This window comes from Passer domesticus, chromosome 16 (genome assembly GCF_036417665.1).
Source record: "Passer domesticus isolate bPasDom1 chromosome 16, bPasDom1.hap1, whole genome shotgun sequence".
Lineage (NCBI taxonomy): Eukaryota > Metazoa > Chordata > Aves > Passeriformes > Passeridae > Passer > Passer domesticus.
This window is the reverse complement of record NC_087489.1, coordinates 4,700,110-4,716,523: the sequence shown is the minus strand read 5'-3', so window position 1 is coordinate 4,716,523 and position 16,414 is coordinate 4,700,110. Positions and strand designations below refer to the sequence as shown.

General features: G+C 53.8%; 1 protein-coding gene and 1 long non-coding RNA gene across 3 annotated transcripts in view; both read left to right on the top strand.

Annotated features, from left to right (window-relative positions):
* Positions 1–3,290, top strand: part of LOC135282191 (uncharacterized) — a 28,267-nt gene extending 24,977 nt beyond the window's left edge. The window contains exons 7-9 of the long non-coding RNA XR_010348488.1: positions 559–683; positions 1,573–1,795; positions 2,932–3,290. This is a non-coding gene — a long non-coding RNA (uncharacterized LOC135282191). The remainder of the gene's footprint in view (positions 1–558; positions 684–1,572; positions 1,796–2,931) is intronic.
* A 3,864-nt stretch (positions 3,291–7,154) lies between these two features.
* Positions 7,155–14,245, top strand: SLC32A1 (solute carrier family 32 member 1). 2 transcript variants are annotated; one of them, XM_064391479.1, is made up of 3 exons: positions 7,155–7,429; positions 10,531–11,291; positions 12,095–14,245. In XM_064391479.1, exons 2-3 carry the CDS (start codon positions 10,920–10,922, stop codon positions 13,280–13,282), a joined length of 1,560 nt encoding a protein of 519 aa, XP_064247549.1. In that variant the 5' UTR covers positions 7,155–7,429; positions 10,531–10,919; the 3' UTR covers positions 13,283–14,245. The 2 variants fall into 2 exon arrangements, with proteins under 2 accessions (XP_064247549.1, XP_064247548.1); XM_064391478.1 differs by lacking the exon at positions 7,155–7,429 and having other exon boundaries at positions 10,479–11,291.
* The last annotated feature ends 2,169 nt before the right edge of the window (positions 14,246–16,414 follow it).

Here is a 16,414-nt window from a genome sequence, read left to right as displayed (position 1 = left end):
TGCTCTGCCCAGCCTGGAGGTTAGGACAGGCTTAAGATACAAAGGGAAATACTACCCAGGAGATGAGCTACAAAATTAACCCCTGGCTGATGGGTTAACAGGGAGAGGGGTGGGTGTGCTGCTCCTGGCTTCAAGACTCTTCCTCACATCCCTCCTCCTCCTCCCGAGAACACCCCTTCCCCGAGCCTGTCTCTGCTGGGGCAGCCGATCACCTCGGTAATGATGCCGTTTGTGACTAATCTTCCCGGATTAAAAATGAACTGTAGCTGCTGCAGCTTCCACCTTTGCCGCATAGCAACGAGAGCAGAAAGTCAATTAATTACCTTCTCGCTGGAATCCAGGGGCCCTTTCGTCCTGGGCTCAGCCGAGTGTGTAATGGAAAAGAGATGGAGGCAGGCTGCAGCTGGCCAGCTGGGAATTGCATGACAAAGTGAAAGATGAGCTCTGGCAAAAAGAGGAGAGGAAGGGTGCCGGGGGAAACCCTCATCCCATAGGTTCATTAAAAAAAAGTAAGATGCTACTGATTACACAATTATTGACTTATTTCCCTGCTTTCAGCCCTGGTGATGGTTCTGCAGACAGCCTGTGTTGTTGCAGGGCACCACCTGAGCTCCTGGAGACACGGAATTTTCTTCTCTGACACCTCCCTGCTTCAGAACTGGGCTTTCAAGGAGTTTATTTGGGTAATAGTCCCTTTTTGGCTGCTGTTTCTTTGGGGAATGGTCCCTTTTGGGCTCTTGTAGCCTCTCACATTGCCCCAGAGTTTCCAGCCAGCAGCTGTTTAGAGCTGGTTTTGAATGTGAGTGTTTCACTGCTGCTCCTGGTGGCTTTCTGTGGTGAAGGTTAATGGGAAAATCATTCTAAAGATTGAACTTCCTTGAAAAGATGGAACTGATGGGTACAAAGTGAGAAGCCATGGGTGGGGATCTGAACAGATACTGGGTTTGACTCAGCAGGAGGACATGCTGCTTTTAGCAGCTGCTCTGGAGACAGGGGCTTGTAAGGTCACCCTCGGTCCTCCCAGACAGGACTCTGTGACCACTGCTCTGTTCTGAGGGAAACTGGAAAAGTGAAGGAAGATAAGGACTATTTTAATGTCCCTTTATCAGATCTGACAGCTTGAGAGCCCTGGGTAATTGCCTGTTAATGAGAGCAAATAAATGTTACCTCTGGCCCCTGTAGTTCTGCTGTGTCACCCAGGTCACCTCGCAGGGGCTGGGAGAGGGGACATCAGGATTGAGACTTCCTGGGGAAGGAAAGAAGGGACAGAGCGAGGGAGGAGCCTGAACTGGGACGTGCAGGAGCCTCCAGCATGGCTAGTGGTTGGGCCATGGGGTGAGGAGGGGTCTGTGTGCAGGGCTCTGCTGCAGTGACAGCCAGCGAGGTGACAGAGGGAACGTCAGGGAGAAATTTGACATCAGGCGCCAGGAAGGAATCCTGGTTTGTAGGAAGGATCAAACCTAGAGAAACCAAGGAATGTGAGACCCTCTAGTTTAACTTTCCCTCTGGGCACGTCTGTCCCGTTGTCAGCTGGGATGTGAGCTGAACCAGGCTCTGGTGATTTATCTACAGTGACAGAGCTACAGCGACGGAACTGGAACAAGGAAGTTTAATCTCTGCCCTCCTGCACAAGTGGGAAATTTGGAATCCCAGGCTGCCCTTTCCCCACCAGGGGTTTGTGCTGTGTACAGAAGTTTTTGGCAAAAGTGTCCAGCTTGAATGGCCAAAGACCCTTGCTGTGGCAGGAAGGATGTCAGCTCTTCCTGGGAAAACTGAGGCTGCTGTGCCCAGCCTGGTGAGTTCAATGACATTTGCAAGCCTTAGGAAACAAATCTTGAGGATCTTCTCCCTGATGCACCACCAAATGTTTATTTAATAGCCAGTCCTCAGGTGAGGTGTTTCAGTATGGGCAGAGAGTTGTGAATCACAGTCCTGCTGTGGGACAGCAGTGCCCTCTCCTTTCCCAGCCTTGAGTCTCCTCTCACTCAATGTTCTCACGTGGAGAAGGAGTAACTTTAAGTCTCATTATTAACCTCATCTGCAGTTTACATGCGTGCAGGGGGAGGTAATCACAGAGCTGCCTTCCCTGCTGTTCTCTTCCTGAGGTTTTATACTCTCCAAATTTCTTTTTGTCATAAATCAAATTAACTAAATTGCTTAAGAAGTACTGTTCTATTAAAAGCAAATAGTGCTGTGATGCCAAAAGTTTATTATGAGAATGATGTTTTTAATAGCAATACTTTGGGATTACAGGCTGCTAAGTTCAGAGTTTCAGAGTTTGAAAGTTTAAAGTCTGCTTAACACTCCCCTGTGAAATAAATATTCTGGTATGTATTTACAGAGGCCTGCAACATGGTACAAATGGATTAAAAGCTATAAATGTGGTTCAAATATTAATTATTTTACTTGCTGAAGACCCTTGGATCCCCACAGAAAGCTGTAGAGATGTCTGAAGTCTTGGTGGTCCTGAGTGGGTTTGGGAAGCTCCTGAGCCACAGAGTGAGCCCAGCTTGCACACTCATGCCCTCTTTCATGGGATGCAGTGATGCACTTCAACAGCTTGCCCCTTTTCTTAGGAGCTGTGCCAGGAGGAAAGAGGTGTGGGGGAGCAGCAAACCAGCACAGCGAGGCTCCCCAAGGTTTCAGCTTCCTTCCTGCTGGAAAAGCAGCAGCAGGGGAGGGTCAAGCCCCTCCATAACCTGCAGGGTGTCCCACAGGGATGCTCCACACTGGGCTGGGCTCCTGGAGTGCTCAGTGCAGGGTGCTGCTGGTACCACGAGCATCTCCGAGCCCTGGGCAACCACCCTGAGCTGCTGCCCTCAGCTCTCTGCGAGGATGGAGGCAGTGGGCAGAAATGCTGCTTTAGTGCCCAGAAAGTTCTTATTTGCAAGTAATTTTTAATCTCATTTCCCTTCCTCTCTTAATTCACAGGCTTAAATTAATGGAAAGGCAGAGAATCTGTCCCTGTAATACACATGAAAGAGACCCTCAGGCTCCTGACAGAGCAGAGACTGGGTGAGAACCACCCTGCCTGCACCTTGCCTAGTCCTGGGCCCATTTCTGCCTCTTATGGAGCCCAGCATCCCACCAGGGAGTGACCAAAATCCCCACAGGATGTTTGCTGCAGTGGTAACCGGTGAAATTTCCATTTTGCTGAAATATTTGCTGTGTGTCAGTGTGAGCTGCACAGCTGGGCACTGTGCTGCTGTGTCACCAAAAATACATCCTCTGCTGTTTCCAGCTTATGGTCTGTTCCCTCCTTATTGTCTCCTGGCAAGGGGTAATTTCAGTCCTGCCCTAATATCTGTTCTCTTTCTGTACATTATCCTAGATGAAAGAAGAAAGACTCCTCTGCAAAGGTCTGGTCTTCTGCCTGTGGGGTTGCTGCTGAGACCCCCGAGGCTGGCTGGACTCCTCTGGTGCCTCTGGACAAAAAACTCACTGCTGGCTTGGTCATGAGGACAATAAATATTATCCTGCCCCAGCTTTGCTAGTCTGAAGTGCTGACAGGAAATCTTTTCAGGCCAGAGTATTTGAGAATCTCTGTAGAAATGCTACATTTAGGCTGTAATTACTGAGTGCTGTCCCCGTGAGTGGCTCTGGGGTCAGCACTGCCTGCAGTGTGAGCTATCCAGGGTTATGATGGGCACCCCTGCAGCAGCAGCAGATAAAGACTCTGTGATGAGCTGACCTCTCTGAGCCATGTAAGACAGAGGCAGGTTCTGCATTGCTTGTGTTGGGCACAGGTAACTGCATTTCCCTGTCAGGGCTGGCTCTGCCCCGTGCCAGGTGCCCCTGTGGCTGCAGACAGCCGGGCACTCACACCCTGCCTGTGCTCCAGTGAGTTTCCCAGCACTGTGCACTGCACTGCTCACACAGGCACAGTGGGATGATGAAGGGGAATGATGTGTGTGGAGCTTTCTAGCAAAAAGAGGTTTTTTTCTTTTTTCTCTTCTTCTTCTTCTTTTTTTTTTTTTTTTGTTTTGTTTCTTTGCTAGAAGCAGGACTCTGCCTGCAGTGCAGAGCACAGGCAGTCGAGGGGAGTGCAGCATCCAGTCCTTGCCCACAAGCAGCAGTGTCCCCTCAGCTGGCAGTGGGCATGCAGGGGACACAGGCAGCAGCACGAGGTGAGGCTTTGGGTCTCCTCCTCTCCAGCAGCACAGAAAGTGTTGCTGTGGGCTGAGCTCCCCTTTGGATCAAGCTGTGATGTACCTTCCTTTCCCTGTGGCTTTCCTTGGGACCTACAGCAGCTTCACGTGGTGCTTTTCTGGGCTCAGGTTTTGACTGTATCCTTTACATGGAGTTTATTTTTGGTCTCTAGGAAAAAAAAAAACAACAACAGATAAATGGACGATATCTGGGTGCAGAGGCTGCACATCCAAATCCTGCTGCTGGAAACAGCAGCCTCCATGTGTGAGGCTCCACAAATTGGTGTGGGAGTCATGTTCAGGGAGCCAGCTGCAATTTTGCCAGTAACTCCAGTCCCTGGCTTAGGTGAACCTGGCTTCTGTCACTCCAAAACACTGAGAGGGGTCCTGTTAAAGGAAGATACACAAACCTGTGCCTGCTGCCTTGCCTTGTTAGCTTGGCTGAGCTGTTGGGAATATCTCAAAGCAGGATTTGGGATTCCCCAAATTGCTCCTCTTGGCTTTTGGATAGAGCTGGAAGATGTTTGCAGGAGATGCGAGTGACTGTGTGTTGCTGACCTGCTTTTGTCAGAAATAGACACAAAAAGGAGAAGGCAAATGGACAGATGGGGGATGGAGCAGGCTGAGATTGAGCCCTCCTGACAAGAAACACCCCAAGGCAAGCTGGCTGCTGGCCGGGCCTCTGCATGAGGAGCCCTTCCCACAGCACACACAGATTAAACAAAATTAAGAAAAAACAGCATTAGAAGAATAAAAAAAAAATATATAGATTATATAAAAAGTCTCCAGTACTGGGGCATCATCTGACCACAGGGAGAACTTTTCTGTACAGACCATTCACCATTTATTACAGCCTCTACAGCTGCAGCAGAAGAGATTTTTATTTGAAAGTTGACATTAAAAATCTTGGCACCTATGAAGTGTGCACCTTCCTTTCCTAGTCCATGGTCATTTCCTGTGAAATACAAGAGCATGTACATATATGAATATTTAATTTGACAGTGATGAAGCTTTATATATTAAGTCAATGAAAATGCTGTTAGGCTCGTGGGAACAATACTACGGAGTAGTGAGTTGGGAATTTGTTACCCAGTGGCTACCACTTAATTTTGATATGAAGCATAAAGACAAACAATGGGTTAAATTTATTTCCGACTTATGGAAAGTGTTTTTGGGAATGTGTTGTGCTCAAATTGCAAATTAATTTTTAGTTTATAGGTGGTAATGGTTTATCAAGACTCTTCCCTCTGGGAAATGGAAATCACAGCAATTAATGCACAAATTTTATCCCAAATTACAGATCAGAAGTTATTTATTTTGCAAATAGTGAGGTTAAAGCAAGAAAGCATTTTTTAGCATTTTTTTTTACATACCATAACATTTTCTTATCATAATACACATTAATCTAAAAATTTTATATTCCCAATCCTTGATATGTGTGGTCTTTTTTTTTTTTTTTTTTTTTTTTTTTTTTTTTTTTTTTAATGAGTCTGTAATTTAGGCAGCCATTTTGTGTGTTTGGTAAAAAAAATGAAATAAAGAGGGGACATCCACTGCGGGCTTTCTCCTGGAGACTGCCTTTGGATTTCACTCTGTTGTGGTTATTTTACTGCAGAGTCTCTGCCAGCGTGGCTGCTGCTGTCTTTGTCTGGAACACCGGACTGTGGATCAGCCACACAGCCAGAGCACAAACCCAGCAGCAGCTTGTGTGATCCTACATCCAGAGTTTTCACTGCGTGCTTTTTGCTGCTGGTGAGCTCCAAACACACTCGAGAGGGAGAACCCAAGACTTGGGACGTTCAGGGCTTGGGACATTCCAGCAGCCTCCCCTCCCTTCCCCTCCCCTCCAAAGCCCTCTCTCCGTGCACCACGTCCCCACACCGACGCCTTCTCCTTCCCTACCCGAAATTCCCAGAGCTATTAACTAGGTCACGGGAGCTGGTCCCACTCCAGCAGTTTATCTAATTGCCTTTTTATAGAATATCGTGCAACTCTTCATTACCCTGTCAGAGCTGCCGGGCGCGGTGGCGGCGGGGGATGAGGAGGCAGAGGAGGGATGAAGGGCGCTGCTGTGCAGCCTCTCCTGTGCATCTTGTGCCATCGGCCCGGCCACAAACCCAGGAGCTGCTTTTGGCGACGGCTGCAGGAAGGTGGAACGACTTCCACGTCCTGGGATCCCCTCCCTAGGTGCTCATGTGCCTGTGCAGAGGGGTGGCTGCTGCTCCAGGAGCGCCTGGGCTCACCTGAAAGGGTTCTGTTCTTCGGGCAGGTGTGACCGCGGAATTTTCTTGGTGCCCCTCAGCCCCACAGCTGGCAGCTGTGCTGGAGGTGCCCTGCACAGGTTACAGGGGTGTGGGAAAAGATCGTGGCATAGGCCAGGAGTCTGAGCAGGAATCAGGGGTTACACACCTGCATTTGGACAGCCACTCTTTTCCTGAGTGTTACAGGGGAGGATGGAGGTGAACGTTCAAGATTTGCACACCCCCTTTTTCTTACGGTCACAACTTACAGTCTAGTGTGTTTACAGCAGCTCACAGCCCCCCAAAGCCCATGAGAACCAAATTCTTTGCAGCTGGGAGCCTGACTGAGCAGCGAACTTTGAGTGATGGCCATCCTGCTCCCAAATATCTGCACCTTCATTCAACTGGCACCGCTCTGTGCTGCCCAGCAGCCCGGAGAGGGGCAGGTGGTGAGGGATTTAGAAAGACAAAACACCCAGGACTGGCCTTCCTGGCTTGCTTTAAATGATTTTTGAGCACAAATTGCTCTTTTCCCTCAGTTTAACAATCAGAAGACCCAGCCACAAGCCTCACGAGCCTGGTCTGCAGAGATAAGGCAGAGTTGCTCCTCGGGCTTGGATGTGCCTGGGGAGCACGGTGGGGTCTGGACGAGCTGCTCCCCGCAGGAGCGGGGCTGCACACCCCTGGGGCTGCTCGGGGGGGTTCGGGAGACCCTCAGCCCGCCCCGGGGAGCGGCTCAGGGAAGGCAGAGAGTGCCAGAGCCCCCGGCTCCTGCGCTGGCTGCGGCTCGATCGCGGGCTCGCTCTCGCCTTTCAGCTTCGGCTGAAACGATTCGCAGCTCAAACGCCCCCCTGAGAGCCGCTAACCTTTGGATAAGGTTTGGCACCATTATCCTGCTTGGGTTAATTGAGAGTTAGGGAGAGCGCAGGAGTGACGCGGCTGCCTCCATCCGTCCGTCCGTCCGTCCGTCTGTCTGTCCGTCCACCCGCTCCTCCAGCCTTCCCCGGCGCGCTGCGGGCAGCGATGGGGAGAGAAGCAGAGGTAAATGCCCCGACCCTTCTCTCCATCTCTCCGGGTTTTCCTCTCTTCCTCTCCCTCTTTCTGTGTCCCGTAGCCCTTCCCCCCCGCGCCCCCGCTCCTGTTTTTGTGCTTTCTACCCGATTTCAGCCGCCGGTAGTAATTCGGGGGAAGAAGGGAGAAAGTCTTTTTATTTTTCCAGCTGCTGCTACAGAAAATCTTTTTCTCCCTCTCCTGGAAAGGGGCAGGAGCGAGCCGGCGTCCCGGAGGCAGAGGGACCCCGGGTGGGTGTTCCCAGCCGGGCAGGGGCTCCGAGGTTCTCTCGGAGAGGGGAGGGGGTGCGGGCACAGCGGCACCCCGCTCCTGTGCCCCTCCGAGCCCCCTGACCCCCTCAGCATCCCCCGCAGTTCCTCACTGAGCTCGGGGTCCGGCGGGGCTCAGCTCTGCGGGCTCTCAGCTCCAGGGTCCCCCGGGCAAGGAGGGAAAAGGGACCCCCGACCCCGGGCATCCCCGGCCGGAGGAGCTGCCGAGCAGGAGGGTCCCACGGCCCCCGCGGGGCAGCCCTGCCCCGGGGCGTTCTCTCCGCAGCGACCCCGAGCTCCTGAACTTATTTTCAAGCTCCCCGTGGCTCTTTTTTTTTTATTATTTTTTCCTTTCCTTGGTTGGAGTTTTTGTTTTATTGGTTTTTTTTGGGTTTTTTTTTTTTTTTTTTTTTTTTTTTTTTTTTTGGTTTTTTTTGGGGGGGGCGGGGGTTACTGGGTTTTGGTTGGGGTTTTTTTTGGTTTGGGGTTTTTAATGTTTTTTTTGCTTGGGTTTTTTTTTGGTTTTGTTTTGTTTGTTTTGTTTTTTGAGCGGTTTTTTTTTGGGTTTTTTCGTTGTTTGGTGTTTTTTTGCTTTGGTAGGCTTTTTTTCTTTTTCTTGTTTAGCTGGTTTTCTGTCAGTTTGGGTTTTTTGTTCCCTTTTTGTTTGTTGCTCATATTTTTTAAAATATTATTATTTATTTTGGTTAGGATTTTTTTTTTCCTCTAAGAGGTATCTCCCGAGCCCGACACATCCATGACATTCTGGATGCTCAACGAAGAGCCAAAAGCCCATTTCCTCCACTCCTGGCGTGATCATGGGAAGGCTTGGGTTGGAGGGACCTTAGAGGTCAGCTGGGTGGCTCCCAGAGGAACCCCCTGCACTCCCTGGCATCCAGGGCTGCGGGCCGGGGGTGCGGCGTGATGCCCGCTGGGACCATTTTGGGTCTCCCAGCCGAAGTTCGGGGGTGCCGGGGCAGGGGCACGGATGCGCCAGGGCTCTTTGAGGAGATAATCACGCACCAGACAGAGATTTGGATGCATTTTCGTTCCTTCTTCCCTGATGCCCCCTGCAGCCTCCAGAAACAGAGCTCCTTCACGCCTTCTTTCATAACGAACTCGTCTTAGGATGAATTTTTAAAAATGATGTTAATAAAAAAGAAAAATAAATCGTTGGATTAATCCCTCGCCGTGTCGGTCATAGCACTGGTTTTCCCGAGCTGTGAAGAGGCGAAACGGCGGCCGAGGGCAGCGGTGACGGCCCGAGAGTTTCGATTTCGCCCCTTAAATCCCGGCCCGTCAAGACGCTGCTAAACCCGGGGCGCAGCCGTGCCCCGCTCGGCTTTCGCGACCTATCTGTGCACTCACATGTAATAATTGCCACGCAAAGCCAAGGATGCGCCACGCTCAGTCGCCCTCCTCCTCCGCTGCCATAAAAAACCCACATTTTTGGGGGGCTGGCTGCAGAAACAGCTCGTTCATCCCCGCACCGGCAGCAGAGACCCCTTAGGGGTACAGCCCTCACCGCGGATATTTTAGTTTTGTTCTGTTTTTTTGCGCCCTTCAGCCTCTTTGCATCCCATTTGCTTTTGGATTGTGGCTGGGGAAAAAAATAAAAAGGTTTTTAAGAAGGTGATTTAAGGGTTTTTTCCTAGGAATTGGGGTTTTTTCCCCCATCTCTGCTCAGTACCGCATCCCACCTGCAACCGCAGCCTGGGCGCTCCCTGCCTACTCCCTCAACAACGATATTAGGAAATAATGAAGTGGGCTCTTTTCCTCCCATCGGTAGTAAAATAATGTTCTTTTTTTGCCTTCCAAAACCGCAAAGGAAAGAGAAATTCCTCCCTTCCCCCACCTTTTAAAGAGCGTACATACATGTACATATATATATATCTATATATATAAATATAATTTTTTTTAAACAACGATTCAAAGGCTCTCCCGCCGCAGAGGGGACGTGCTTTCCCACACACCGCCCCCGAATGCCATCGCTCCCCCTGCCACTCTCCACTTGTCTGTGCCACAACACAGCACCGGGATTTCCCGTTGCCGTTGTCGGCTGTGTTAGCCGCTCACCTCGGAAAAAATTAAAATAAATTGAAAAACGTAAGGCTTTTAACTTACAAACTAACATAAGCGCTTGGAAGCAAACCGAAAATATCGGTATTTTGTTTAAAGAAAGGAGCACCTCAGTAGTGGCTGGAGGGGACGGAGAGCTCTGCACGGAGCATCCCCGGGTGGGTGCGGTGCCCCCCGAGGCCGGGCGGTACCGCTGCGGTGCCACCCGGCTGCGGGCCCCAAACGAGACCTGCGCCCCTTGTCCCGCCGGTTTTGGAGCTCTCTGATCCCAGGAATCGTTAGGGAGAGCTGAGCCCTCGCTCCCCGTGCGCGGGCGGGCACGCACAGCTGTGTCCCCTGGGCAGGGGCCGCTGTCCAGGCCGCCCCCGCCTCCGAAGGGGCCGCGCGTTTTGGGGGACAGAGAAAAGAAAAAGAAGGGGGTACGAGGAGGAAAATCCCGTTAAGAACCTGTCGAAAGCCGCCTGTCCGCCTCTCCAGCGGAGCTCTTTTGTTTCTCAGTGGGGAAGGGGCCGGCGGCCGGGGCCTGCGGGCGGGTGCGGGGCAGGTGCGGGGCCGGGCGGGCAGCGCAAGGGATGCGGAGCCGGGAAGGGGGGTGGGGTGGGGGGGTCCCGGGCTGCGGCGCTGCTGGCGGGGCCCGGCGGGCGTGGGTGGGGCGGGGGGAGTGCGGGGGGCTGGGCTTGGCCGGGGAGGCTGGTACCTCCCCCAGAAATGCAGCAATTCTCTCCCCTCTCCTCTTCTCTCCGCGAGGTGGGCGCACTGCGATGGAGACGCGGCGCGCTCTGCCAGGGGCTTGCTCTGCCCGTCTGGTGACATCCGCCGGCTGCTGACAGCCCCCATCCCGCCCGACTCGCCCCCCGATCCCGCCGCGGGGCTCGGCGGAGCGGCGCGGAGCAGCGCGGAGCGGGCGGCGGGGCGTGCGGGCCCGCTCCCCCCGCAGCGGTGTCATGCCCCTGGGCACCCCGGCCGGGAGCCGCCCGCTCTGCGCCGGGACACGGAGGTAGCGGCTCGGAGCAGCTCCCCGCAGCCGCCCCTCGCCGGGCGACCAAATCCCGTCCGCCGCCCCGCCGTCCGCCCGCCCCGTCGGGTCTCCGCATCCCCGAGGGTCCGCGAGCAGCGGAGTCACCAGAGCCGCCGCCATGGCCACCCTCCTCCGCAGCAAGCTCTCCAACGTGGCCACCTCGGTGTCGCACAAGTCCCAGGCGAAGATGAGCGGCATGTTCGCCAGGATGGGCTTCCAGGCGGCCACCGACGAGGAGGCGGTGGGCTTCGCCCACTGCGACGACCTGGACATGGAGCATCGGCAAGGGCTGCAGATGGACATCCTCAAGTCCGAGGGCAGCGAGGAGGGCGGGGAGCCGCCCCTGGAGGGGGACATCCACTACCAGAGGGACGGCACAGGGCCCCTGCCGCCCTCCGCCTCCAAGGAGGCCTGCTCCGAGCTCTCCGGGCAGGGCAAGCCCAAGATCACGGCATGGGAGGCGGGATGGAACGTCACCAACGCCATCCAGGTACGGCCGCCGGCACCGGGCAGCGCTCCCTGATCCCGGCCCTGTTACGTGCTCTGCATCTCGGGCAGGAGCAGTGGGCTCATTGCAAACCGGCTTCGAGGAAAAGGGGGAAAGGGGAAAAAAGGGGGAAAATCCAGAAATAAAAACAGGTGAAAGATAGAGGAGAGTAACAGAATGGGAGGAAGGAATTAAAAGGAAAAACAGATTTTAAAAAAAAGGAAACTAAAACCCCTTAGCCTGGCTTTCTGCTTTGCCCCCCCCTCAACCCACCCCCGAACCAGGCACAGCGCCAGGGAGGGGCCCAGGCCTCAGCCCAGTCCCGCTGCAGATTCTGACCCCATCAGGCTGCCCCAGAAGGGGTCACAGGCAAGAAGGAACAGGAGGCCCGGGGGTGACTGGGCTGGTGGTGGGGCTGCACGGGAGTGGGCCCAGTTGGGCACCACAGAATATCCCCAGCTATGGAGGTCTTGGTGCACTGAGGGGCTGGGGACAGTGAGGGTAGAGACTGGAGCAAAGCCCAGGCACCCAAACCTTGCTCGCCTCTTGTGGGTGCTCGGGGGCGCAATGACGCGGGGGTGACAGTGGGGGTGGCAGTGGGGGTGGCACGTCACAGGGACACGGGTGCGTCACCGCGCGTGGCCGCGGCTGCGTGGCGTGACTGTGTGACCGCCTGCGTGGGTGCCGTGGTGCGTGGGCAGACAGGGAGCACACACGTGACCGCCGTGGTGCGGCTGCGCGTGCTCGGCGTGGGCCCGGGCCCCTCAGAGATCCAGCAACATGGTTTCCATTTTGTCTCTTTCTAGGGGATGTTTGTTCTGGGCCTGCCCTATGCCATCCTCCACGGTGGATACCTAGGACTCTTTTTAATAATTTTTGCTGCAGTGGTTTGCTGCTACACTGGGAAAATCCTTATTGCCTGTCTTTATGAAGAGAATGAGGATGGGGAGATAGTCAGGGTGAGAGACTCCTACGTGGACATCGCGAACGCGTGCTGCGCGCCCCGCTTCCCCACCCTCGGGGGCAGAATTGTGAACGTGGCTCAGATCATTGAACTGGTCATGACCTGCATCCTCTATGTGGTTGTCAGTGGGAACCTGATGTACAACAGCTTCCCCAACCTGCCCGTCTCCCAGAAGTCGTGGTCCATCATTGCCACGGCAGTGCTCCTGCCTTGTGCGTTCTTGAAGAACCTCAAGGCAGTCTCCAAGTTCAGCTTGCTCTGCACATTAGCCCACTTTGTCATCAACATCCTGGTGATCGCCTACTGCCTCTCCAGGGCACGCGACTGGGCCTGGGACAAAGTCAAGTTTTACATTGATGTCAAGAAGTTTCCCATTTCCATTGGCATCATTGTCTTCAGCTACACCTCCCAGATCTTTCTGCCTTCCTTGGAGGGGAACATGCAGAACCCCAAGGAGTTTCATTGCATGATGAACTGGACTCACATCGCAGCTTGCATCCTTAAGGGACTCTTTGCCTTGGTCGCCTACCTGACCTGGGCTGATGAGACCAAGGAGGTTATTACAGACAACTTGCCATCCACCATTAGGGCAGTAGTCAACATTTTCTTGGTGGCCAAAGCCTTGCTCTCGTACCCCTTGCCGTTCTTTGCAGCTGTAGAAGTCCTGGAGAGGTCCCTTTTCCAAGATGGAAACAGGGCTTTCTTCCCCAACTGCTATGGGGGTGACGGGCGGCTCAAATCCTGGGGACTCACCCTCAGATGCGCCCTGGTAGTTTTCACCCTGCTCATGGCTATTTATGTCCCCCATTTCGCCCTCTTGATGGGTCTTACTGGGAGCCTCACAGGCGCAGGGCTCTGTTTCCTGCTCCCCAGTCTCTTCCACCTCAAACTCTTGTGGAGGAAGCTCTTGTGGCATCATGTCTTCTTCGATGTTGCTATTTTCGTTATAGGTGGTATCTGCAGCATCTCTGGGTTCATCCACTCTTTAGAAGGCCTCATAGAGGCTTTCAGAACCAATGCTGAAGATTAAGGAGGGGCCAGAGTCGGGTGCAGGAAGAGAATTGCATCGAACATCCACATAGCCAAATAATTCTGCATCCCTTTAATGGAAAGAGTCATTATTTTCGTTACGTGCATCCAACAAATTCTATGTCATAGAATCTGCAAACTAAGGAAAATAAGAAGAGATGAAAGTGCTCGCCCTGATGTCTTTTTAAATAAGCTCAGATTTAAATATATTTTTTTGTTCTTTAGATTTTTTGGAAGGAAATTATCTGGTGCCCCACCCCTATCTCCTCACTCGTTGCCTGAAGCTTGGCCCCCCACAAACGGCCTGTTGGGAGACAGTGGCAGTTTTCAACACTCCTCACAGATATGCAATTCAGTGTTTCAGGAGCTGAAACACAGGTGCCGATCCCACGGGATTGGGAAGCAAACCCAACACAGGGACCTTTGTTTGAACACTTTGAGAGATGGATGTAGACGAGACCCCGATTGTACGACCAGCCCAACAAGCCCAAGCAGCGTCTGACGATGGTGATGCCGCTTACCTGCAATGTTTACACCGTAGTCACATAGATGTCAGGACTGCTCGATTCTTCCATCCGAATCCACACCGAGGAACGGCGCTTCCCATCAAACACAAATGTGTTGCCTCTGGTTGAAATCGCAGCCCTGGAGTCCACTTCTCGGTGACTTATGTTTCGTTTTGTTTTAACAATTGTTATTTTTAAATTATGAAAAGCTAAAAATAATAATAATTAATAATAATAATAATATATGGTTGGATTTGATGTCGTTCAGGATTACAGGAACAAAACTACGACACAATTCATTCTGTGCAATCTACCAGATCCGTGGAGCTGTTTCCAATGTACGTGTGGTGTCATTGTGGTAAATAAGATGAAAAATGTATATCAGAAAAAAAAAATCTATCTTTAACATATAATGTGGTACATAAATATATGGAACAATAAAGAGAAAACATAGATGACGAGGCTGGCCTGGTTCGTGGGGGGCTTGGAGGAGCAGGGCAGGGGCAGAGGGAGGTTCATCCTCCCCGTGTCGGGGCTACAACACATCCTCAGGCTAAGGAGAGGCAGCGATGATTTTCCAAAGGTGGCATTCAGCTGTTTGCAAGACGTAGGAGACATTTCTGGGGAAGAGGCTGTCTTCCAGCTGGGGGTGGCAGGGCTGCTTCCACCCCCTCCTCGCAGTTTTGCTTTCCCTCGTAGTGCTCAGACTCCAGGGATGGGAGTTTGCAGATGCACCCCTAGATTTTATTTTTTTTCTTGTTAAAGAGGGGGGGAAAAAATCCTCTCACAAACAAACAAAGGGGGAGAAATAAACGAAATAAAAGGCTGGGTGTACCCCTGGCTTGATCCAAACTCACCAAACCCTGCCCACGGGTGCGGAGCGTCGGGCTGATCCCCTCTGCGGGCAAAGCCGCTACCGCGGGGGAGGTCAGCCCCACACTCCAATCCTGTGACCGAAAACAGCGCGATTTACACCATTTTAAAACCCACGACAACTCAGTGTCCATCCGCTGCCGCTACACAGCGAGGATGAGGATGGGGGGACGCACCGGCAGCGCTCCCGCAGCACAGGCACAGCTGGGGTTCCCGTGGGATTCCTATTATTGCCCCCAAAACACGTCGAGCCCCGGTAGGGCCGGGATGTCCCCCCATCTCCCCCGCCGGTCCGGTCCGGTCCGGGGTTAGCGGGCAGCTCCGCAATGCGGTACCGGGGGCGGGACGGGGGTGTTGGCACAAGCTGGGAAAGGGGATGCGGGCGGGAGAGAGGGATGTCCCTGCCCGGGGAAAAACGCATTTCGGGCGATTTTCTGGGCAGCTTCCGAAAGAAAAGAGCAGGGGAGCTGTGGGGTCCGTGCCGAGTGGGGAGAGGGTGGTGTGGTGCCGGGCGTGGGTGAGAGTGGGGGGCATCGTGGTGAGGCTCCTGCCCCCGGATTAGCCACATTTCCCTCCCTGCCGGCGCCCTTGCCTGGGATATCCAGCAGCGTCCTACCCCATTCTCAAACTCATCCCCATCATCTTCATGCTCACCCCTGCCTCCATCCTCACCACTTTCATCCTCATCACCCCTGCTCCCACCCCGGTGCAGGTGACCCGTGATTGCCGCCCTGCCGCAGGCACGGACAGCCCGATCCGCGCCCCCGCGCCGTGCGCTCCCCGCCCGCAGCCCGCCCGGAGCCGCCACGGCGGCCGAGCGCCCTCGCCCGACGGCGAGCCCGGCCCGGAGCACCGCATCCATCCCAGCCGGGAGACGGGATGAGCCCGGCCCGGAGCACCGCATCCATCCCAGCCGGGAGACGAGACGGGCCCGGCCCGGAGCACCGCATGCACGCGTCCGAGATGAGGGGAGCCAGCCCGGACAGGGGGCTTCTCTTCAGGGGGGCTCGCTGCTCTTCTGCCCTGAGCGCTCTGTTCCAGCTCTGCTTTCTCCCCAGGGCAGTGATAAAGGGCCAGAGCGGGAGGAGATCCAGCCCGTCCCCCTGCCCTGAGATAACCCCCTCGGATCCCGGAATAAGTGGAGAGCTGAGGTTGCCTGGCAGGTTAATACAGTGCTCTGCACATCTGGTTTGTACACAGGGCTTTCAGGGTGTTTCTGTCTCTGTGTTCCCCACCAGGGGAGCAAAGGGACTCATGCCATGCCATGCCATGCCATGCCATGCCATGCCATGCCATGCCATGCAGCAGCGTGGCAGCTGGCTCTCCTCTCCTGCAGGCAGCTGCTTGAATCTGGACGCAGGATGCTCACAGACTAACGTGTCCTGGTCCTTGTGCTTTACAGGGGACAAAAGTTCATTGTTTCAGAGTATGTGATGATGGAAACTGTTTTACAAAGATTTAATTTTGCAGAGGTTTTAAAGCTAATTCAGCACTTTTCTCCCTCTTCCCCTTGAGAGCAGAAGTGGCCCCTGCTGTACGTGGGGCTGTAAGATTTGTGCCCTTTTTGTGACAGTGAGGGGAAGGTCGGGGATCCTCACTCCTATCTCCTAGGACAAAGAATAGGGAAGCTTAACCAGAGGGTTCCCTCAGCCCCCGCCAGGGCACCTCAAATCCCTGAGCTCCCCAAGCTGCTGTTGCAGGGAGATGCCCCGGCCAGAGGAGCTCGGTGCCCCGCTGCCGCCGGGCAGCAGGCG

Bases quoted from the DNA above. Each gene is read 5' to 3' on its own strand.
- SLC32A1 (XM_064391479.1), top strand. From the start codon at position 10,920: ATGGCCACCCTCCTCCGCAGCAAGCTCTCCAACGTGGCCACCTCGGTG. The intron at 11,292-12,094 runs GTACGGCCGCCG...GTCTCTTTCTAG, and splicing joins ACGTCACCAACGCCATCCAG to GGGATGTTTGTTCTGGGCCT.